General features: G+C 32.1%; 1 protein-coding gene across 1 annotated transcript in view; it reads left to right on the top strand.

The window, feature by feature from the left end:
* osp (myosin phosphatase Rho interacting protein outspread) overlaps positions 1 to 25,083 on the top strand; it is an 89,860-nt gene that overhangs the window by 51,715 nt on the left and 13,062 nt on the right. Inside the window, exons 4-6 of the mRNA XM_080167476.1 lie at positions 1,902 to 2,278; positions 5,207 to 6,195; positions 9,743 to 9,829. Of these exons, the coding sequence (XP_080023602.1) occupies positions 1,902 to 2,278; positions 5,207 to 6,195; positions 9,743 to 9,829 (1,453 nt within the window). The remainder of the gene's footprint in view (positions 1 to 1,901; positions 2,279 to 5,206; positions 6,196 to 9,742; positions 9,830 to 25,083) is intronic.

The raw sequence follows: 25,083 nt of genomic DNA, 5'->3' as shown, positions 1-25,083 counted from the left end.
AATTGTTTTTTCTTATTCGGTCGTTTAACAACTTTGATTCATTAAGTTGAGTGATAAAACGTTTCAACCACTAATTTTAATCTACAGAAGGGATGATTTTGTGTATCATCATTGGGGATGTACATCAATTTATCGGCCATTGTCCTATCTCTTAGATTCCTGCTCGTAGATGGACTGACCCTACCTATAGAAAAGCTTCGCATTCAATAAATAAATAAATACTGTCCAAACAAGTGATTAAAGCTGAGTGCATGTTTATAAGCATGCTGGCCTATATAAAGTAGCGCAGCTATTCTACAATTAGGGCTTGTCTGTACGTCAGTATGCTACAACTTTATATATAATTTACTAGCGGATACGCCTCTAGGGACACTTAAGGTGGGATGGGGAAAGTCGACCCCTCCCCCATTTCAATATGTGTTTTAAACAGAAATAAAAATTGGTGTGGGGAGTTTATTTTTTATTTGGAGGGTGGAGATACACCTCAAAAAAAATAGTTAAAAACCTTCCCTGGACCTATAAGAATCTTCACGGTAAAAGAGAACCATATCAGTTCTGCGGTTAGCGAGATCCCTCCCTTTCAGACAAAAAAACTTATTACTTTATATAATAGGATTTACAATAATTTAATTTTTAATTAAAAATTATGAAGCTCAAAATTGTTATGGACAAAATCGTTTTCGTTCCATTTAATACTCCCCCCTTTTCAATTATGTTAATTAGTAACATTTATTTCCTATATGTGAAGGAATATTTTTAGTCATGGGGGAGATTTTGACATTTAAAGTGGGGGGTTAAGTTAAAAATATACACACATTATTTAGGCACTGAGTTGAGCCCTAGTTTTTAGCAGCGCAGCTACTTTTTAACCCGGGTCTGTCCGTCTGTTATTTATTTTTAATATCTACCGTATATTGGAATAAATCACCTTTATTATCGTTCTTTTGTGATTGAATACAATATTGCCTTTAAACTATTTTAAAAAATAATATGCAATTTTGTCAGTTCATTATTGCTTTTATGCAAAATTATCCTTGTTAATTTGCATTGAAAAGTTGCATATATTTTTAAAAAAATAAAAAATACAATTATTTAAAGTAAATCAAGTTTTTTTTCTGTACAATTACAAATGCTAAGTCATTGTTTTGAAGTGACGGGATAAAAATGACAATTGAGCAGCATATGTTGTCGTTTACAATCTTGATGGAGTCCCAGAAAATGCCATTTCTTGCGTTCGTACGCCGTCATGCGTCATGTTGGAAGGGTGGCGCAAATTTCAGATCCCAGATTTCGCGATTTGAGAAAAAAATTATCTTTATAATATATCGAATTAAATAATCTTCCATCGCTTTATCTTACAGAGAAAAATCGTAAATCAAATAGCAAAATCTGATTTCTGAAATTTGCGTTACCCTTCCAACATAGCGCATGACAGCGTAAGACCGCGAGAAATGGCATTTTTTGGACTCCATCACAATCTTTTGAGTTGCACAGTTTGTCTGTAATTCTTTACATTAGCTTTACAGTTGGGAGGTTGATAATTATTTCTTATATTAGTATTTTCTACATGTTGAACAAGTAAAATATGATTCTATTTTAAAAGAGGTCTTATTATTATAATAAATTTCCTTCATATAATGAACAATTAAAGCAAACAAATTACAATCAACATCTACTTGAAAATAAAGGGGGGGGGGTATACCTCCCTAAATACTAGCCTAAGACAAGATCTGTATTGCAAAGCAGAACTTAATCATTCAACTTACTCTGTATTGTAGATGATATTAGAAGAAAAAAAGATTTACTAGAGGTGTAATTATATCAACTTCCCAACTGTATTTTACCAGTGTATATTGTTCATCACATTTTCAACTTCCCTAATCTTGTCTTTTTTCTTTCAGATCTTCCGTGAAGACAGGAAGAGCCAAGAGAAATGCAACATTTCCTGGAGGCGTGGCCACTACATACTCCACAGTTCAGTACTCCGCCCCGGCCACCGCCGCCATCGAGACGCCGCCGGTAAAATGCGACACAACAACCCCGCCGTCCGCCGCCGACACGGCCAGCCCTGCCCTCGACAAGGATATGATAAATAAAACGATGCCGGCGGCTATATCTATTTCGGCGACGAATGAAAATGGTAACAGCGGCGGGCATGCAGCAAAAGCGGAAAGGACAAATGGAACCACAGACAATGGACTGCTGACAATCAGCGGCGGGATTGCATCGCCGAAATCGCCGACTTTGAATCCTTTAGACACAAGCTCTAGAAGCATTGGTAAGTTCATTTTATAAATTGAGCGTAGATACTTTAAATTTACCTAAATATGCAAGGATGCAGGGAAAGAAATGATGTTTAAAAATTTCATGTTCGTTATTGAGATTTATCGCTAAATAGATATATCATATGTGTTTGTAGCATGACCGATAGACCAACGGACCAATAATTGATATACTGGATGCTTTTAATATTCACAAAAAAATGTCAACCATCTATCTTTAAGGAGATGAGAAAATCACACGTCCTCCAAATCGTTTCAAATATACACGGACAGACATACAGATGAACATTAAGAGTTTTATAGAAGGTTCGCTACTTAAAAGGATTAACAAATTAACATTAATGTTTAAACCGTATTTTAAGGACATTATGAAATTACAAAAATACTTTAATAAAAGGTGACATAATGCTGTATAAAAATATACAGCCCAACATGTTTTATTGTTTAATCCAGTTTAGATTTTACTAATAAAACACAGATGACTTAGAAAATAAAACTTTCTTCTTGATTTATCTTAATTAAATTAGAATTAAGTTTTTTAAAGTTGGAGCCACGAAACCAACTTCATGATTTTTTTCAATTTTTGATATTATACTCTCATCGACAACTTTAGATTTTCAACTTTTTTTTTTTTTACTAATGCCTCTTTAAGAAAATTAAATGACTATCCATGTGCGACATAAGCTACCTACTGACAGCCATGGCATACGCTGTGTATTTTAGGGCTTCTTCGGTTTAGAATTCACAAAGGAAGCAGTTTATAATAAAACATGACGCAATTCAATACAAATGACCAATGATAGGCCTGCATATATTCTAACAATGACCAATCAAATTGTATACTTGCCTATCATTGGTCATTTGCATTGTATGACGTCATTTTTTATCATCCAATTTAAAAAAAAAGTAAAGTTGGTTTCGCGGGCCCAATTATTTGCAGATGAGATCTGGTGTGTGTTGTAATAGTTGAGTATATGCCAAGTTTGTAATTAGATAAAGGCGTGGTCACAATTCAAATTTTTATACCTTCCCATCTTCATATCAGATCAACTGAAAATTGATCCCATTTCTTGTCTAATTTCCGAAGTTGTACAACAGATAACCCAACTATTGCAAAACCTTTTTTCAGCAACTTCGGTCAAAGGGAAAAGCGATATAATGTATAAACGATTCATACATTATATATTCAAAATTTTAACGTTTCAAATTTAGATTTTTTTTTTGGAAGTTTGAAGCTTTTTGAGCTAGTAGTAAATATTGAGATGGGGGTGCTATGTACACAATCGGAAACTAGAATTCAGCTGACCTCATATCATTATCTTTACAGGGATTAGTCAATAGAGGACAAATATACCTTATAAAAGCAGCAATAAATGCTTCTTCTAATAATACTACTTTAATTTACCTGTTACATTAAAATTCTTTCCATCTCATAAAGTCTAATGTACATGCAGATAACTACCTCCTTCCCTTTTTCAATGACCTTTTTCGTCTGCTAATAAATTGTTTTCTGTTCCTTGGCTGTGTTAATATTCCAATTAAGAGTCGACACAAGGAAATTGTGATGGGGAGAGACGAAGACCAAACTGCATAACTTTTGCACCACTTTGACGTCATATTCTCCATCTCATTTTTAGGGGGTTTCCTTCCTACTTTTCCTCTCATCTTCCTCATTATATGACGCCACAGGAATCAAAAGTGACACAAAAGTTATGCAGTTTGGTCTTCGTCATGGGGAGATACAGTTACTTAACCCTTTCTTCCTCTAGTGTTTTACTCTAATCCCGAAATTATGTTGTGTTATCATCCATGTTATTTAAAAATCTGTTTTCTAAAATAAAGACGTAGTAGGACAATGATTATAATTAGAAATTATGTAATTTGTCTAAAAACTTGATTTTATTTGGTTCTTGTTTTTTCTAGTTGTGTGCGTATGCTTCTAATTATGCTTTCTAATAATAACAGTCAAGAGTTTGAGTTGATTTATGTGTTTTAGAGTGACAGATTGGCAATGTAAAGAGTACATAAGTAGTCTGTTTATATAGAACCCTATTTGTAATCAATTAATTTGAGTGAAATAGCCTAAGACCACCCTAGGACATATATAAAGCTACTCTGAAAACTTAAAAAGTACACCACATTAAGACGAGCATGTGCAGAGATTTTAAGCTTTAGACAAATAAAACTTTCCTACTTTTTAAAATAGGATATTGAATGTTAGATATGATTCTTTTTTTTCACTACGCCTTAAAACTAATACTTCTAACATTAGAGTAAAACACTAGAGAAGGAGAAAGGGTTAAATAACTGTATCTCTCCATCGCATCAACCTTGTGCAACCTTTCTATTGGCTCATTGAAAATCACCCAATGGTGTCGCTTATATTAACACAGCCAAGTAGCAAAAAATAATTTAGAAGCAGACCAAAGATATCTTTGAAAAAGGAAGGGAGGTAGTTGTCTGTATTTACATTTATACTATAGATCTGTTCTTCTAACTAAAATCCAAGATCCACAAATAATCTGCATTAGTTTACTACGATCCACTCAAACTCTAAGCCGAGTAATATGCGTTCTTTAAAATATTAAATTCTGGCGTGGGTTTAATCATAAAGCCCTAGAGGTGTTTTCAAATTTGTATGTTTGGTTTTAAGCTTTTTTTTATAATACATATTCATATTGAATTTATTAAATGACATATTAGTTTAGTTATTTCTTGCTTCGTATTATAAACAGCTTTCCGCGGATATAATACATTGTTTATTTTTATATTCGTAGAAAACTGGATATAATACAATGCTAGACATAGTTTTTTCGTATGGATGAGAACCGCTTATAATCCATACAAATAAATACACGATTTTTTCCATCATGTTATTATTTTTTACTTTGACTCTAGCTTGACTCTTGTTTTTTTTTGTCTAGGATCTCCAATTTCCCCAGACACGACTAACGGCAAACTTATGGAACCGCTGACCTCTACCCCTGTCAATGACGTAGCCGGCAAGTTTAAGCGGATCAAGGCCAAGTCCGGGGAGGGGGGAACCAGCCGTGCCTACCGGTCACTCCGGAGCAATACCTGTGAAAATCTGACCGCTATAACCCAAGAGCATAGCAGGACAACTAGATTTAGATATAACCACCAGGCAACCGCTTCGGATCCGGTCATTGAGCCGACAAAACTAGACGAGGCAGCCATGTTGAGCCCGCGCTCCCCGGCGGCTGGCGGATTTTTCCGCGGTGGAGAATTCCGCGCCAGCACCAACTCGTCGCTGCTGACACGATCTAATACAACCACTTCGATATTGTCGCGAAGTGAGTCCAACTCCTCTCTATTACGTAGAGAAACAAGTTCAAGCCTGTTCAGATCAGATTCCCCCTCCGGGGGCAGCAGCAGTGGTGGCCTCACCAAGAACGACATCACCAACTATATACTCAACAACACCGACTCTGTCACAACGGATACTACTCTACCTTCCCCATTATTCAGAACCGAGTCGAGATCATCAATACGATCAAGTGATACATCAGCGACGGTAATGAGATCTAGCCAATCTTCCCCCAAGCCGAACCCTGACTACGGCTCCACGCCTCCCACAAGCCTAGGCTCAGATAAAGGACCTCTGTCACCAACAAGCACCAATTCCAACAACAATAATGTATCCAAGACGAGCAGCCACAGCAAGATAAGCACCACCACCAGCCCCCACAGCACATCAGAGCTGCCGGTCCGTGGAGTTCCAGACGGCTGCGGGCTTGACTCCCCCACGTCATCGCCGTCAAACACCTCGTCAAAGCTGTCAACCTCGACTATTCCTATTCCGTCGGCCCTGGATTTGTTGAATCTGAAGAAAGGATGGCTGATGAAGTTTGGAATCACTAAAGATTGGCAGAAACATTGGTTTGTCCTACAGGTAACATTTTAAAACATAAATATATAGATAGGTCAATGGATTATAAACAAATTTTTCAATTATCTAAAAGTGAAATGAAGATGATTAAAGTCACTCCACAGATTATTACGTCATACGATAAAATAACCAATGAGAGGCCAGCATAAATTTTACCATTGGCCAATTACAGTGTATTCTGGCCTCTCATTGGCTATTCTATCGTATGAAGTCATAATCTGTGGAGAGACTTTAATCATCTTCAGTGAAATATGTTTTGTGTACTCTGTAAACTCTACTAGCGGTTTTAAAAAGAAAAGAAAAAAATAGATGCAATCGTTGGATGTTATTTTTTCTTTTGAGAGTGGAGATATCCTCCTCCAAAATAGTTTTAAACGTTTCCATGACCTATAAAGAAGCTTCATTATAAAAAAGAACTATATCGATTCAGCGTTTAACGAGATCATTAGCTACAGACAAAAAGCTTATTTCCCATCACCCTCCCTCAAAATAGTTATAAACCTTCCAGTTACCTATGAGCTAGAAACTACCCTGTTAAGGAGAACCCAATCGGTTCAGCGGTAAGCGAGATCCTTCGTTACAAACAAACAAACAGACAGACAGACATCGTTCTGCTTTGTATTATAGATAGACTTTTTTATTACTTAAAAGTTGAAGAACAGCCTAGATTTATACTATAATGTTCTTTTTGATTCAAAATGTTTTAGGGAGTACACAAACTATTGTGACTTACAAGTTGATCAATCAAAATCTAGTAGAATTGTTATTGTAATAGTTTGACAAGATTGCTGGCAAACATTGTCTGCGCATTATTGTGTAACAATAACATCTTTATACATGCGCAGCTACTCTAAACTATTCTAAGCTACTCTACAATAGTTTGACAAGATTGCTGGCAAACATTGTTTGCGCATTATTAGGTAACAGTAACATCTTTTTACATGCGCAGATACTCTAAACTATTCTAAGCTACTCTAAAATAGTTTGACAAGATTGCTGGCAAACTAAGGATCTCGCTAACCGCTGAACCTAGTGGTTTTTCCTTAACAGGGTGGCTTCTCATAGGTCCCGGGAAGGTTTATAACTATTTTGGGGGAGGGTTCCACCTCCCTCCCAAGAGAAATCGCCCCTAGAAACTTTTTCTTTTAAAATATAAAATAATTGGGTTATAAAATTCGACTCTCCCATCCTCAAGTGGCCATAGAGGCCTCTAGGGGCGAAACCGCTAGTGTTGTATACTTTGCAAAAAAGTATATTTTTAGTTTATATAACCTTTATATAACTATTCCATAAAACTTATCCTCTGAACAATACAACACTTTTGCAAAAGCTAATTTAGGGACCTTATTGATCAGTATGATAATCAGAATTCTTACAACTTGGAGGGTGCTATTGCTTTTGCCTATGCCCTACCCCTGCGGGGCTACTCAGTACACAATTTAGCCTAGCCTAACCTTTTCCTTACTAAAAGTAATATACAAACAAACGAAAACTATTACACCTTATTTTCAACATATTTCGAAATAAGGTAGCCAAGGGGGGCGTCCTATGCTCGTCTAGGACCTTCGAGGGGAACGGCCCGTTTATAGTTAATCAAAGCATTTTATTTCTTTAGACATAAATGTTATCGTTTAGACTTTATAATTTTTATTAAATGAATAATAATTAATTGATAAATCTGTCAATAAGACAATCAAGGTTAAAAACTGAATTATGTCAGATTCTTGATGATAGATATTTTAATATCTAACTATATATTATAGTTGGGCAGATAATAATATTATGTCAGATTCTTGTTGATAGATATTTTAATGTCTAACTATGTATCATAGTTAGGCAGATGAAAATACTATGTCAGATTCTTGATGATAGATATTTTAATGTCTAACTATGTATCATAGTTGGGCAGATGAAAATATGTTGATAGATATTTTAATATCTAACTATGTATCATAGTTGGGCAGATGAAAATACTATGTCAGATTCTTGATTATAGATATTTTAATGTCTAACTATGTATTATAGTTGGGCAGATGAAAATACTATGTCAGATTCTTTATTATAGATATTTTAATGTCTAACTATGTATCATAGTTGGGCAGATGAAAATACTATGTCAGATTCTTGATTATAGATATTTTAATATCTAACTATGTATCATAGTTGGGCAGATTAAATACTATGTCAGATTCTTGATGATAGATATTTTAATGTCTAACTATGTATCATAGTTGGGCAGATGAAAATATGTTGATAGATATTTTAATATCTAACTATGTATTATAGTTGGGCAGATGAAAATACTATGTCAGATTCTTTATTATAGATATTTTAATGTCTAACTATGTATCATAGTTGGGCAGATGAAAATACTATGTCAGATTCTTGATTATAGATATTTTGATATCTAACTATGTATCATAGTTGGGCAGATGAAATACTATGTCAGATTCTTGATGATAGATATTTTAATGTCTAACTATGTATCATAGTTGGGCAGATGAAAATATGTTGATAGATATTTTAATATCTAACTATGTATCATAGTTGGGCAGATGAAAATACTATGTCAGATTCTTGATTATAGATATTTTAATGTCTAACTATGTATCATAGTTGGGCAGATGAAAATACTATGTCAGATTCTTGATTATAGATATTTTAATATCTAACTATGTATCATAGTTGGGCAGATGAAATACTATGTCAGATTCTTGATGATAGTTATTTTAATATCTAACTATGTATCATAGTTGGGCAGATGAAATACTATGTCAGATTCTTGATGATAGTTATTTTAATATCTAACTATGTATCATAGTTGGGCAGATGAAATACTATGTCAGATTCTTGATGATAGTTATTTTAATATCTAACTATGTTGGGCAGATGAAAATATGTTGATAGATATTTTGATATCTAACTATGTATCATAGTTGGGCAGATGAAATACTATGTTAACTTTCATTCTTAAGCGGAGTATACACCCCACAAATAGTTAGGATTTTGGAGGATTTTTATATATGATTTAACATTATTAGTTTTAAAAGTTAAATTTTGAAAAATTTCTATCCTTTGAAAGAATGTTAACCATTCCCATATTATCAAAAAATGCTGATTATTTTTTTTCATCTGCACTGCTATATCAAAGAGTATCAAGTTACCTAATTATTTTTATATAAGTCTGAAACAATAAATTAAGGCGTAATACATAATATTCTTTTATAATAGTTTTTAAAACACTTGTGTTAAGTTTTTTTGTAGATATTTATTTTTATATACAGAAATAGAAATGATTAATATGATAAAAATTGCCAAACAATACGTTTTTTAAATTTCATAATTAACAATTATAAAAAAATTACTATTAATAAAACAAGTCATTTTGTCATAAAATAGATACCTAAAAAATCAGAACATAAAGTAACAAAGGTTTATTAGTATCAATTTTTGTTCCATTAAAAGTAAAAATACAAATCACTACTGGATAGCTTTCAAAACCTCGTATTCTCGTATTCCTCATTATTTATTCCAATGTATTTATTTTTAGGGTTCTGCGTTGATGTACTTCCGAGATCCTGTAGCTGAGAACGAGGGTGTACTTGATGGAATTATTGATCTGGGCCTTGTTCAAAAGGTAATTTAGCTTTAAACTACACTTGTATCATCAACTTAAGCACAAAAAGTACATAACAATTGATTTTCTCGTATTCATTCGAAACGGATTAATATCCGGTGGATTAGAACCAGTTCTTATCCATGCGAAAAAACTATGTCTCGCATCGTATTATATCCATTTTTCTACGGATATAAAAATAAAAAATGTACAAGTATAAGAATAAAACTGGTTTTAATCTTGTAATTGGACATTTGATATCCGCGGAAAACTGTTTATAATACGATGCAAGAAATAACAAGTTTGGGACTTAAACCCTATCCTGCCCTTCCCTCCATATTTTAAATATTTTTTCCGTCTTAAACTTCAAAATGAATAAAAAAATGCGTCGTTGAGATTCATAAATAATTTACATAAAATTTTGTGCATTTTGTTATTAATTTTTGTGTATATTATGCTAAAAATCGTCTAGTCATCTTTAAAAAAATTTAACTATGCATAATTTTCAGGGAGGAATACACATTAAGAACTTAAACTGTTATAAACGTATATCTTTAAAATGTAGGCAGATATGTTAAGTAAGAAATGGCCTTAAAAAATACAATTAATCTCCCCCCCAATTTTCCTCTAGCTCATTTAAATAAATCGAAGAAGATTAATTTTGTCCTCATCCCTTTCCCCTGATTTTTTTCTGATTTCAAAAAAGTGAAAACAATAAAAAAAAATTCTCCTTTGTGTGCAGATGTCGATCAAATAATATAAAATTATGCCAAAAGCAAGAATGACTATGCCCTTAAGGAGCGCAGCACCAACTAACAATATTTTAAACGACATAATCAATAAATAATAAGCTAAAAATCTTCTGTTATTTTGTTGCTAACAATATTTTAATCTTTTAAAATTCGTTTGTCTTTGCTTTCGTTAACATGTCTATTAGTATCTTTGGATCATGTAAAGAAATAGAAGTAGCGGATTCGTCGTATTATCACAGTAGTTTTTCTCCTATTACTAAACCCTGCAGGGCAAATTTTCTAACCCTAACCTAAAATAATCTATCAATAGTTACTGTGAAAATACGACGAAACCCACTACTTCGTTTTCTCTCCATGATCCGGATATTTTTCACAAACGTACATACAGACACATAATAGCCATAATGATGTAGCTACGCTACGAAAAAATCTGCAAAAATAAGGATTTGATTTTGAAATGTGTTGACCTTGTTTTGTTCTAACTGCATTAATTTCTCGGTTTGTTTTGAAACATAAAACTTGGCAGAATTCTCGTAAAATCTTCCAGTTTATGTGAAATTGATCAATTTATTTGAATTATTGAGAATCAGGGCTCGGCAGCCGTCTCACAGATTGTTGATATGTCAAATGGCTAAAGTTAGGAAGAACTTCAGTACCATCTGCAGCTAAACAACAATCTAGTAAAATGATTAGTTACCTTTTTTGCACAAACTGCGGATTTTTTCTAATTTTTTTTCTAATTTTTTAAAGATCCAACAAATTCTTCAGCTTGCTTTCGAATGCTATTTTTTTTTCTTTTAGCGGCTGAGCTTGAAAGACTAAGCTGTGGCTGCGGCGGCTTGTTAAAAGTGACTGAAAGGCAAGCGGCTGCAGCTCCTATCCCTTTCGTGATTTTTTTTGGGGGGGTTATTGTTGGGAGAGGGTTTGTAGTGCAAGGTTAATCATGTATTGAATTACAGAACACCCCTCTCTCTATATCTCTTTCTCTTATACAAAAACTTCGCTTGAAATTTATGTTTTAACTGTAAAAATCCTTTTATTATAAGGAAAAACTTCATTTTATGTAATTATTTTTTTGTTGATTTACTATTTGTTTAGAAAAGGTGAAAAAGTGGGATAGTAGATATAATTTAGCTTTTCAGAAATAAACTTTAGTCTATAGTAAGAATAACAATAAACCTTGTATAATGCAAGGTTTACCTTTACTTGTATGCTTTTAAACTATGAAAGAGACAGTTGCATAAAGTGCATTTAACAAGTTTGATTAAAAGCATAAACTACAAGAATACCATCTCAATCATATACAATTGAGTATTACAATAAATAGCAATCAATTAGCAGTCATTCATAGTCATTCAAAGGGATAACATCTCCTCCCTTATGTGCAATTAGTTAATACTAATACTATCCTATAAAAAAGGGGGCGTGGCCATTTAATCTACTTAAATTGTTCATAAAGTGGAGTGAATCAGTGCTTTATATATTTTATTGTTTTGAGCAACTCTGTGTGTTTTAAAAACTAAAAACTCTCCTTGTGATATTTATAAACTTATAATGGATATGAATAGTGAAATTCTATCTTTAAAAAAAGAGATTTTGACTCTTAAGGAGGATTTGAACCAGCGGGAGCAGTATGTCCGCAACTGGTCAGTAAGGATCAATAACCTTACTGTCCCCAGGGAGAGCTTAAAACGCCTCAAAACAGTTGGGGCTTGTATGCTTGAAGCATACACAAGAATCATCAAACCGGTTCTGATGAAAGCCATCCCTGATGTTCAAGATCCAGAATGGGGACCTGTCACAGTACCCCCGCTCCACCAGCTACTTGAAAATGCTCATTTCCTGGGAAAGGCCAATAGGTGCAAAGAAAGTAATGTTTTACTACCAAGAACGGTGATAGTGAGGTTTAGATCTCGCTACTGGCGAAACCTTTTTCTAATGAATAAGAGAAAGCACATCCCCTCCCCCACAGAACAAGAAAAAAACCTTAAAATCGACAACTTTTATGTTGCCCCTGACCTGACCAAGATGAACCATGCATATCTCCTCAAGTTGAAGTCAGATCCGGAGGTCAAGGCAGCTTGGACACTAGACTCTAAGTTTGTCTTTGTGCTTAGGTCAAGCCCTGACAAAAAGCACTACATCAAGAACACATTGATTCCTGTGCAAGAAGTGATTAAAAGTGCCCTCTCCATACAGCAGGACTCAGTCCCACCAACACCAACAACTTCTGTCCGCTCAACAACCCCCACACCCACACCTACACCAACCTATTCACAGATGGGTGCCAGGCCAAAAACGCGTGCCTCAGCTCAGCCCCAGAAGTGTGCCTTCAAGGCTGGCAGCAGAAAATCAGCGAAGAAAAGTAAGAAGAAGCAGAATATGAGCAGAGGGAATGAATCCATAATCGAGAGCCATGATGAAGTCATGAACAAGACAACAGATCTCCTGAATAATATACACCTTCAACAATTACCCACAGATAAGGACCTCCAAAGGAATTTATTCCAAGAAATTAATTTTAAATAAAAATATGATAAGTCTAAAGATTATATTAAGTCAATTTTCAGCTTTAAATACTATTTCTGAACCAAAGCTCTAAAAACATTCTCATACTTGTTCCTTATTATGTCTAAAAGAACACTAAAATTTAACCAAGCCAAACATATATTTTTTTTCCTTATATCTATTCATTAAATTTTAAAGAATATTAATTCAAAAAAATATACTTTTTTCTTGGAAAATATAGACTACAGGTTTAATTTATTTGAAACTAATCAGGTTTACTTTATTATCTAATGCTACATAGAATAATTCATTATAGAATAATATAGCTAATTGTCATCTATTTTCAAAGCTTTGCTAAATTCTTTAAAAATAACGCAAATATTATAAATATAACTTAAAGTAATTCAGGATAACATTAGCTACCTTCATATCAATTATATCAATCTATAGTTAAAAAATCCGTAAATAAGTCTTTAATCTCCCAATTTTCGGAACCTATATGTAATCTTTCCTCATACTCATAAAACCTGCTTAAATTAGCTCCGCCCATTTTTATTCTACTATTCACCATCTATGAGAAAGTAAGAATTAAAATTATAATCCCAATCTTCTCACACATAGTATTTTCCCTCCCCCTTTATTTATTATTACAAGTACCTGCTCTCCTCCATTCCTCAAATTTTAAGTATGGAGTGTTCTGATAAAGAGATCAAATTTTGTAACAATGCATAAAGATAAGTTCTTTTATTTGTATATATTCTTTTTCTTTAAAAATCTTTGAAAATCATATTGTAAAGTATTTTCCGGTATTCTTACAAAAAAATAGTATTGTAAATGTCTTACTTATTTTATTATATGACTTCACCATTTAAAAATTACTTAAAATACTTCTACTTTATTTTCCCCAGCTGAAATTGACTACTTAAATTTGTCCACAACCCACCTCTTTTATACGGATAGTAGTTTAATCGCACATAAATTTTGGTGCTATTATGCATATATTTTTTTATTCGTTTTGTTTGCTAACCTTTCTTACATATTTTCATATTAATCCAACCCCCCTTCTCAATCCTTTTTCTCTGTGCTTTAAAAAAATGTATTTCTACATGGTAATTAATGAATTTACTTAACATTTATAATCTACAGGTTGACAAAAAATTTGACTTTGTCCATGTCTTAAATAATAATGAACAAGATGAAAATTTTTCACCTTATGAAAGCATTAAAATAGAAAGCAAATATTATAGTCCGGATAGTTTTATCCAATCTTTTCAAAACTCAAATGATCTTTCTTTACTTAATATTAATATAAATTCGATTAAGGCAAATTTTCAGGGCCTCTTAGATTTAATATTATTTTTGAGTGAAAAAAACTTTTTCTTTGATATTATATGTGTCCAAGAAATAGGTCAAATTGTTGAAAAGTCCTTATTTATCATATCTGGATATCATCCAATCATATTTAAGCAAAGAACGAAACATTTAAGAGGGGGTATAGGTATTTTTGTTAAGGCCAACTATAAATATTCAATTGTTAACAATCTTTCAATTTTTGAAGAAATGATATTTGAAAGCCTTACTCTGGAAGTTGAATTTACGAAAGATAAGAAATTTCTTATATCAAATATATATAGGCCCCCCTGTAGAAACAACCAAAACTTTTCTGTAAACCAGCAGCACCAATATTTTTCTAATACATTGTTGGGATTACTTGATAATATAAATAGCCACAACAAAAAATGTATCTTAGCTGGTGATTTTAATTATGATATTTTGTCTTGTTATCAGGACCCACATGTTGCAAATTTCATAGAGAATATGTTTGCATCAGGTTTCCTTGAAATTATTAAACACCCAACTAGGGTGGCCCAAAATATAAATTATTCTACTTCTTCATTAATAGATCATATTTGGGTAAATGAAATGAAAGAATCTTTCACAAGTGGGATTATAACTACTTACTTCAGTGATCATTTCTCCACTTTTTATATAATAAATGACAAAAAACCACCAGTAAGTTCTAAGAATATTAAAATTAGAAATTTTTCTGAACATAATATAAACTCCTTTAGAAATGATTTAGAAAACGTCGATTTTAGTAGAATGTATGAAATGGAAAATGTACAGGAAAGCTTTGATTATTTTAATTCAATATTTTATAGCTATTTTAACCGTTACTTTTGTGAAGTAGAGGTTAAATTTGACAGGAGTAAGCATAGTATCCAAAAATGGATGACTCCTGAAATTTTAGTGGCAAGAAATAAAAAAATGCAACTCTATGAAGTGTTGTCTAGGATTCCAACAGCATATAACAGGCAGTGTTTTAATTCTTTTAAAAATCATTACAATAGACTTATTAGAAATAGAAAAAAAGAATATTATTCTGAACTTTTAACATCAAATCATGGTGATACCAAAAAATGTTGGGAAATTACTAAAGAGGCTGCTGGGCTTTCTAATACTAAGGATAAGTCTGTCACAGATAAATTATTTATTAATGATAATGAGGTCACAGGTGGAATAAATATATGTAATACCTTTAATCAACATTTTACCTCAATAGCAAGTAAAATAAATGAAAGGATCGAACCATCTGACAGACCACCTGATTCTTACCTTGATGAATCAGAACACATCTTTTCAATACCTGATATTACCCCTGCTCAAATAGTTGAGGTGGTCTTAGAATGGCAAAATAAAAGAAGCTCTGATTTTAATGGTCTGTCCCCCTTTATACTTAAGAAGATTATTGATTCTGTAAAAAATCCTCTCTGTCATATATTTAATCTTTCCACAAAAACAGGGAAAGTGCCAACACAACTCAAAATAGCCAAAATAACGCCAGTCTTTAAGACAGGGGGTGACATGCATTGTGTGAATGACTACAGACCTATTTCATTGCTATGTATCTTCTCCAAAATTCTTGAAAAGATTATAGCCACAGCTTTGAAACAATATTTAGCTTCAAACAATATCATTGATAGTCTTCAATTTGGCTTTCAAAACCTTAACTCAACTTTTCACCCTATGATTCATTTACTTGATCACGTGGCCAAGGCAATAAACAGAAATGAATACACTATTGGTTTATTTTTGGACATTAAAAAGGCATTTGATTGTGTTCCTAAACATATTCTCCTAATGAAACTGAAAAAAATAGGTATTCATGGAAATTTGTTGCAATGGTTCGAATCTTATCTATCAGAGCGCAAACAGTTTGTTAAGTTAGGAAATGCTGAATCCTCTAAATTGGATATAACCTGGGGCGTCCCCCAGGGATCAGTACTTGGTCCGATTTTATTTTTGATATTTTTCAACGATCTTCCAAACTGTACTTTACTTAAAAGTTTGCTGTTTTGTGATGACACCACATTACTAGCTTCAGGGTCTAATTTAAATCAACTTGCTAATTTTGTAAATGATGAATTGCAAAAAATCTCTACATGGTTTCGATCCAATCAGCTCTCTCTACATCCTGATAAAACTAAATTTACAGTGTTCCATTCTAACTTAGGATCAATACAATGGGATGATATTCATTTATATATCAATGAGAATAACTCTAGTGCAAGTAATCCTAATCCTGACCTTATTAAACCTATTGAATATGTCAACAATGCATCTGAAATTCCAGCCATAAAATTTCTAGGTGTTTACTTTGACCCTAACCTTAATTTTAAGTATCATATACAGAAATTAAATGAAAAGCTGTCAAGAGCTCTCTTTATATTGAGACAATGTAAAAAAATTCTAACTAGGAGCGCACTTAAAACCTTATACTATTCTATATTTCATTGTCATTTAATCTATGGAATTTTGATTTATTCAAGCTCGTATGAAAGTAACTTAAAATCTATTGAAATCAAGCAAAAAATGGCAATCAGAGCAATTACAGACTCTCATTATATAGCCCATACTGGTCCTCTATTTAAAACAATGAAAATTCTACCATTTGAATTGTTAGTGCAATACTTTAGAGTTAAATTCATGTATGAATTTAAACTTAACATAGCCCCTCGCTCATTTTTTAACATGTGGAAAACACGAGGACATATGTCCCAGGGTAATATTAGGCTTAGAAACCAAGAAGATTATAGCATCCCATTTGCCAGATTAAACTTGGTTAACAATCTTCCACTTTGTACTCTTCCAGCCACCTGGAATGCGTTTTTCATTAACAATAGCTTTACAGTGGAACAGGCAACTTCTAGATTTAAATTTTATAAAAAATTGAAAAGAAAGCTTTTAGACAGTATTGTAGTTGCCTGTGAAAGGCTATTGTGTCCCTCCTGTGACCTTAACATTAATCTATGATTGTTCAAGTCAACCTGTAGCTTACCTTTTGATTGCTTAAAATATATACATTTTTTATAATCGCACAGAGACCCCATTTTTTCTCCACTTTCCTATTCCCCCCCCCCCCCTACTTTTCCTAAACATCCTTCCTTGCATATTGCTGTATATAGTGTACATATTTTACTTATATAAAAGACCGCTTAAAAAAACATTTAAATCGAAGTCTAAAATTAAAAGGCTGTCAACACCGCCCTCAGGCGTTTTTCAGTCCTTGGATACTTGTATTATATTGTGTTAATCCTATATTATTCATTGTTTATATAAAAAATAGTTTATTAATCAATTCTTAATGCAATGTAATTACCATTTATGAATGTTGAATATTAAATGTATATGTTGTTTTGTCCCAATAAATATATTTGAATTTGATTTGAATTTGAATTAGGCACCACATGCGATTTTGGTGAAAAAGGATAGTCATTTATGTTGCATATATTCGAAAAATATGATTTCAAGTCTTTATATCTTTAAAACTACCTGGTAGAAAATTGCAATTCTGTCAAATATATGCCCTATAGATTTTAAACTATTAAACTATTAAACAGAAAGAAATATGCAGTTCAGTAAATTAAAGTTAAAATGCACTTCGTGCAACAACCCTCTTTTGGAACACAAAGTTTTGCTTTATCAATTGATTTATAAAATGTACAGTTTTTAATCTATTCCGCCGTTTGAAATATGAGATGTAGAGAGAGTAGGGAGCTTGATGCAGATAGATTGATAATATATACAATATATAATGCCATTACCTAACTCTTTAGAAAATTATAAATTTTCTGCACATTTTCCTTATTTTGAAAATTGTTTTCTTTTCTCATTTTTAGGCTAGAATTGTTCTCTGAAAAAAGTTATGATAAATCCACAAAAGCAAAATTTAAAGGGACAAACGAATATAAACTCATATCAATATATGCCTAATTAATGTATATTAAATTGATATTACTCCTTCTAAATTATACCATATCGTTATAGAAATCTTCAAAAAAATTGTTGGTTTCATGTTAAAAGGCAGACGGACGGAAGTATTTAGCCTAAATTGTAGAAATTTCCCACAACTCCTTTTAAACAATCAAATTGAAAAGAAAATTACATCATCGTTTTGACCTTTTTAACAAATTAGTTTTTATCTTTTATAGCCTTTTTGTTCTGACAACCTTTTAGAGTTGGGTATGCGAATGGATTACTAGATATTATAGGAGAGATGAACTACTAATTCATTTTCCATTACACATCTTTTATTATATTGTTTGTCCTAATATGACATTATTTTATGGAAGGGGGGGGGGGTGGTAGATGTAAGACATACAAAATCTCAGTAAAACCAACATTAAGCTTAACATAACATTAAATTTTAACGTTCATATCGTTTAAAATTATTTTGCTTCATATAGAACTGTTCTTTTCTATATAACTTAATTTTTAATTTCATTTAAATTGCAATAAAATAATAACTAATTTGTACAATCATAAAGACAAAGTGCTTGTTTTGAAAAAAAATACTTGCTTAAAGATTAATCTTGATACCATGGTTTTGTTATTAGTTATATATTTATGTTTTTCATTTTAAGTTCTAATGAAAAGTAATCTATTCGTGTATCTAACTGTTCTATGTGCAACAACTTGGCTTATATTCAATAATTAAACCTCTAACAAAAAGAAAGAAAAACAAGGATGGCAACATCCGTAAAAGCGAGGCTCTGAAACGGTAAGACAAACGCACATTAATGCTTGTAGTGTGTCAGAACTGAAATTCAGAATATAAATATTTAAATGTCGAATCAAAATTTTAATTAGATTTATTGCAAAACTGATTAAATACATGTTACAGTTTAAGGAAATACTTATGTTTTTAGGACTTGATTATAAAGAATCAGCTTGTTTTAAATGGACGTACGGACTTTCTGGCAACGATTATGGAGTTGCTGCGCTTTCTACGTCTTACCTAACTGTTATAGGAATCAGAAGGCAAAGTTTGAAATCGATAGGACAATTCTAACATGCCTAAATTAACGAAAAAAGGTATCCGTTGCGTACGGACGTACCGACCCTAATTAAAGAAAAGCTTTGCTTATAAAAAGATAGAAATGATATTAAGAAAAGATAGAAAGATAATTATAATCAGGGATAAAAATCAGCTGAAATGCTTCCAATACCATAAATCTAAGATACTAAAAAAGCATAATCAATCAGTTTTGATAACTGAAGAAAAAAATCAAAGTCCATTGTCTAATCCCTGTAGCCTTACAAATGATAGAATGCCATTTTTTTGTGCAAAAGTAAAAAAAAAATAAGTGCATCCCACAGTAAGATTTAAAGCATATTTTTTTCATTTGCATATATGTAAATTTATGTTATAAATTGTACTTTTTCTTCTATGAGTAATATTTTTAATAGAGTAAAAATTTAAGTTTTTATTATTTTATTATGTTACAGTTTTATGTTATATTATGTAATATTATAAATTTAAATCCTATACTACAAAAATACCAGGGCTCGACGGCTATGCATATTTGTAGAAGGGATTGCCTAATGCGGCTGCCTTCCACTTCAATTGCCTTATTGGCGGCTAACATAAGCTTTACAAATACTGCGGTTTGTCGAGATGAAATAAATCTGTAAACAGCAAAATAAAACTTCTACAGCAAGTGCCGAGCTCTGTATATAATTATTTGATATTTTTTCCACTTTGATTCTTTTTAACACGTTGCTGTTAAAAAGCTTTCTAAATTGTAAAAAGTAATATTTTTATTATTTTTTAAAATCATTCAAAAATGTGCAATAGTATGTGAAATAAACTCCATATCAGACAATTAAGCAAATATTGAGATAAAACTTTTTGCAGATTTGTTTTTATAAAATGATAAATGAAAGTTTTAGCTGTCATACCAGGATATCAAAGGTATGCCTCTGTATCCGCTAAAAGTGTTTACCTTGCCAAAGACAATCAGAACTGCAAATTACGTCTGCATAACAAAATTCTCTTTACTCTTTACCTCATAATCATAATTAAAAACACTCTGAATATATTTGCAATTCTGTTTTCGCCAATATGAAATACTTTGCGGATTTGGAGGCAGACATTTACGGGAATGTATGAGACAATAAAACATCAAAAAATAAAGAAACCAATTTTCATTACTTTAATACTTTAATACTTGTTCTATAAGAAAAGAAAACTCTATGTTATATAATTTTAACAGTAATTTTTAAAATCTAATTAAAATATGTATCAGTTTGACAAAGATTGAAGTTTAAGATGTAATTTTACAGTCTGAAATTCTTTGCATTTAGCATCTATGCTAATAAGTTTATTGTACATCCAACTTGCAAGACTGGGATAAACAATGAACAAGGATCACAGCATCCTTAATGCAAAGCTTTACAAATTAGACATCATATACATTGCTTATATTGCAAGATTCTTTTGCAGTTACCCTTCAATGTCTGATGAAAAATTAGAGTAAAACACTAGAGGGAGAAAGGGTTAAATAACAATATCTCCCTATCGCAACCGCCTTGTGTGTGCAACCTCTATTGGGTCATTGAAAATCAACCAATGGTGTCGCTTATATTAACATAGCCAAGTAGCAGAAAATAATTTAGAAGCAGACGAAAGAGGTCTTAAAAAAGGAAGGGAGGTAGTTGTCTGTATATATCTGCATAGATCTGTTGTTGAAAATATTACCAATTGTATCTAATCAATTTGTTTCTTATTCTCTTGTAAATTGTTTTGAATAATAGGACAATTCTAATCTTCCTGAATTTTACTTACATAGCTATCAGTTATCTTGTTAAATATAGTAATACTAAGATTTTTTCGTCTGTAACTTGAGATTGGGATGGTTTTAGGCTATCTTTTATTAAAATCTTAGGATGGTTTTATGCTATTTTATCCTTCTATACCTCTTCAAATACAGAGCCACTCCATGCTACGTCAATGTCGCTAGTAAACTACAAAGAGATCCCCAGACAGACCCTAATTGTAGGAAAGCTTCGCTTGCAAAAAGTGCAAACCTTTAATTATTTTCACACTGAGCCTTAATGTCAACACGTATTAATCAGATGGCAAAAAAAGACTCACCGTAATTTTAGCGCTAAAATGTTTAAAATTATTAGGTTTTACTTTTATTTTAGACAATAATAATAACCCTTTTACTTTCTAACTAACCGCGTTATACAAAGGATGTAATTTAAAAAAATGAAAGTTTTTCCGTTGTTATTGGCAAAAATATGGTTTGGCTGGTGTATTATTTTAATAATAAGAAGGTAATGAATGTTGCTTAAAGCCAAAACATAAAGTTTTCGCCATTACCTTTTGGCGCTAATCAGTGCTCTCTTTCTTATTCTCCTGGTGAGGGCACTAACCGAATAATGTATGTGAAAAAGAGGCATATTTCAACCTTTTTTTTATGAAATTGAAATCTTATTTTATTCTAATTAAGTCTGTAACTATAGGCATCTATTATTCTTGCTTGAAAACATAATTGCTAAAGCAATAAGTATATTTTTATCATTATGTTAATAATAGATTTTTATTTTAATACAGAAGCTTTAAAAAGTCGTATTTTCACAGTCGCTTTTAATAGATTATTTTAGGTTAGGTAAATGTTAATGATTGACCTACAGGGTTAGAGCCCTACGCAGGGGCTAGAATTATGAGAACGGCAACTATGAAAATAAGACGAAACACCCCTTAAGTGGCGTTGGCACGAAACCGACAATATCCAAATTACCTCTCTGTTATAACTCAAATTTTCATTGCCCTCACTCTCTCTTTCTATATTTCTATATGTACAACATTTGTTTCCAACACATTAACATTAACAACTTTCTAAATTTGGAATATAATTTATCATTCTCTTACACACAGGGAGAGGATAATAGCTATGAAATCGATGCATACAATAGCCCACACAATTGTGGCATAAAATGCTGATGTCTTGAGTGGTGATTGGTTCGAGTCTAAGTCCAAAACTCGAGATAGTTAAAATGTATTTGCTATTAATTTATAGAAAAGTGTCTTGTCCTAAATAATTAACATGCAAAGTTGGGACTTCCAGACAAAGGTCGTGCAAAAAAGGGGCTTGTCAAAACTTCTTAGATGGGAATTGAAGGGAGGATCAAATTGTCAGCCATCACCTTATCCCTTTATCCCTGATTCTCTTTTCAATAGAAAGGTATTGTTCCCCAAGCCATGGCAAAAACATTTTACAATTTTCCTTTAATAGATCTGGCGGGCTTAATTGTTCTAGCCAAGTTTTTAATATTTTGTGCAAAATTTTCATGAAAAGTTTTGAAGAAACTGGCCTAGTTATTATTTTCTTTTTGTCTTAAATTATTTTAGAAATAGTTAATCATTTAGGGATTTAATGTTTTTTATTAGTGAGTAGTATAAGTTAAAAGATCTCTTAAACCGCCAAACAAATTTCCAGAGTATAAACATAATATTAGTGATCAAATTGATTAGCTTTATAGGAAAACATTTTCTCGTATTCATTTGAATCCGGTGGATAGGAACCGGTTCTCATCCATACGAAAAAACTATGTCTAGCATCGTATTATATCCAGCTTTCTACGAATATAAAAATATACAATCAAAAGATTAAAACCAGTTTTTTTAGCCAGTGCCTCCGGCACCTCGGGGCTAAAAAAACTAGTTTTAATCTTTTAATTGTACATTCTATATCCGCGGAAAGCCGTTTATAATACGATGCGAGAAATAACTATTATTGTTGAGTGGGGTTTAAAGCTTTTTTTAATTAACCATCTTTAAAAAAACGAACTCAAGAAAAAGAAAGTACTTAAAACAATAATACAATTCTTACATGTGAACAAAAAAAAAGAACTTACAAGTCTAATAATAATGATTTTGTAACATGTGGTGTTAGCAACCCCTTCAGGCTTTCACACTACTGCACCTCTGTAACAGATGAACTGAATTTGAGTTGCCGATTGTGTACACAGTTTCCTCGTATCTCAATATTTATTACTAGTTCAAAAAACTTTAAACTTCCAAAAAACACCAAATTTTAAATGTATAAACGATTTATACATTCAAAATTATATTTTTCAAATTTTTTATTTTTTTGAAGTTTTTTTAGCTAGTAGTAAATATTGAGATAAGGAAACACCGAGGAAACTGTGTACACATTCAAAAATTAAAATTCAACTGACCTGTAACACGAACAATACTCAGGGACACAGGGATAGGACACTGGATGATAAAATAATCTCCCCATCCTATCCACATTTTTAAGAACAACAATAGTCTTCCCTTAGAATAGATTATTGACAGATATGTTATTTTGACCGATAAAAATCAAAATTGTCCGAACCAATAGCAGAACTAGTTTATCAAGTTTTCAATAATTCTGTGAACCTAATATTATGATAGGACAATTAGCTTTTATTTAACTAGTGACTGCGCCCCTAGAAACTTGAGGGAATGGGGGGGTAGGAAGAATTTGCCACTTAATTATACACTTAAGTTTTAAAAAGGAAAAAATGTTAGAAGGGTCGATCGAGATAAACTCCCCCAAAATAGTTATAAACCTTCCCTGGACCTATATGAAGCTTCCCTATAAAGGAGAACAATATCGGTTCAGCGATTAGCGAGATCATTCTCAACAGACAAAAAATATCTTATATAATAGGATAGATAAATAGCAAATTAATAAAAGAGGTAGTTTTGATCAGGGATCTAAAGGGATAATCTAATGGCTGATACACTGGTGCACATCCCCAATGATATTACACAAAATTTGACCTCCTGTAGATTACAATTAGTGATTAAAATAGTTAAACACTCAACCTAATGAACTAAACGATCAAAATTAAATAAAAGTCCCCAAAGTTTATAAGCCAATGAATAAGAAAATGTTATTATAAAACCTTAGGGACTAGAGTAATTAACAGCCCAATGTGACATAAATTGTTGAGTTGGCCTTTCCCTTGTCTCTGTGTCTTACCTTTCTCTACCATCTGTCCTAATTTTTATAACTGTGTAACTCATTAATTCAATCATATTTCTAATTCTCTTTCTTCTTTATATTATTTTTGGAGGGAGGGGACAATAGGCTGTTTATTACGCTAGTCCTTAAAGTTTTAAAATATCGTTGGCTCAACAACTTTGGGGACTTCTATTGAATTTTGGTTGGTTCTTTAAGTTGGGTGTCCAAACAATTTAACCACTTATTGTAATCTACTGAAGGAATATTTTTTTTGCTTTTTCATTTAGGATGTACATCAATTTATCGACCATTGTCTTATCCCTTTAGATCCCTGATACTATTGCACTTTTAGAGGATAGTTCCATGTAGTATACAAGCGGATGCGCCCCTAGCATATTTATGCTCTGTATTAGAAGGGATAGGGTTGTGGCAGAACTATAGCCTAAAACTATCCCAAGATTAGATTTTCAAATAGAATAGCCTGAACTATGTCCAGCTTCCCCAAAAATGTAAAACTTGATCAGCTTCAGACAATAAAAACTTATATAAAAACTAGATAAAAGAAATTATAATTTAGTTTATTACATAAATCTTTTATTTTGAATTACATATTTTTAAAATTAAGTGAGTCAAAATTGTGAGAAAAATTAACTTTTAATAAAATTCTCTACGTGGAATTATGCCTTTTTTTTGCCTGCAATAACATATT

Source organism: Acartia tonsa, chromosome 1 (genome assembly GCF_053477335.1).
Source record: "Acartia tonsa isolate MP-2025a chromosome 1, ASM5347733v1, whole genome shotgun sequence".
Lineage (NCBI taxonomy): Eukaryota > Metazoa > Arthropoda > Copepoda > Calanoida > Acartiidae > Acartia > Acartia tonsa.
The sequence above is the reverse complement of the archived record's forward strand: the minus strand, read 5'-3'. Positions and strand labels throughout refer to the sequence as shown.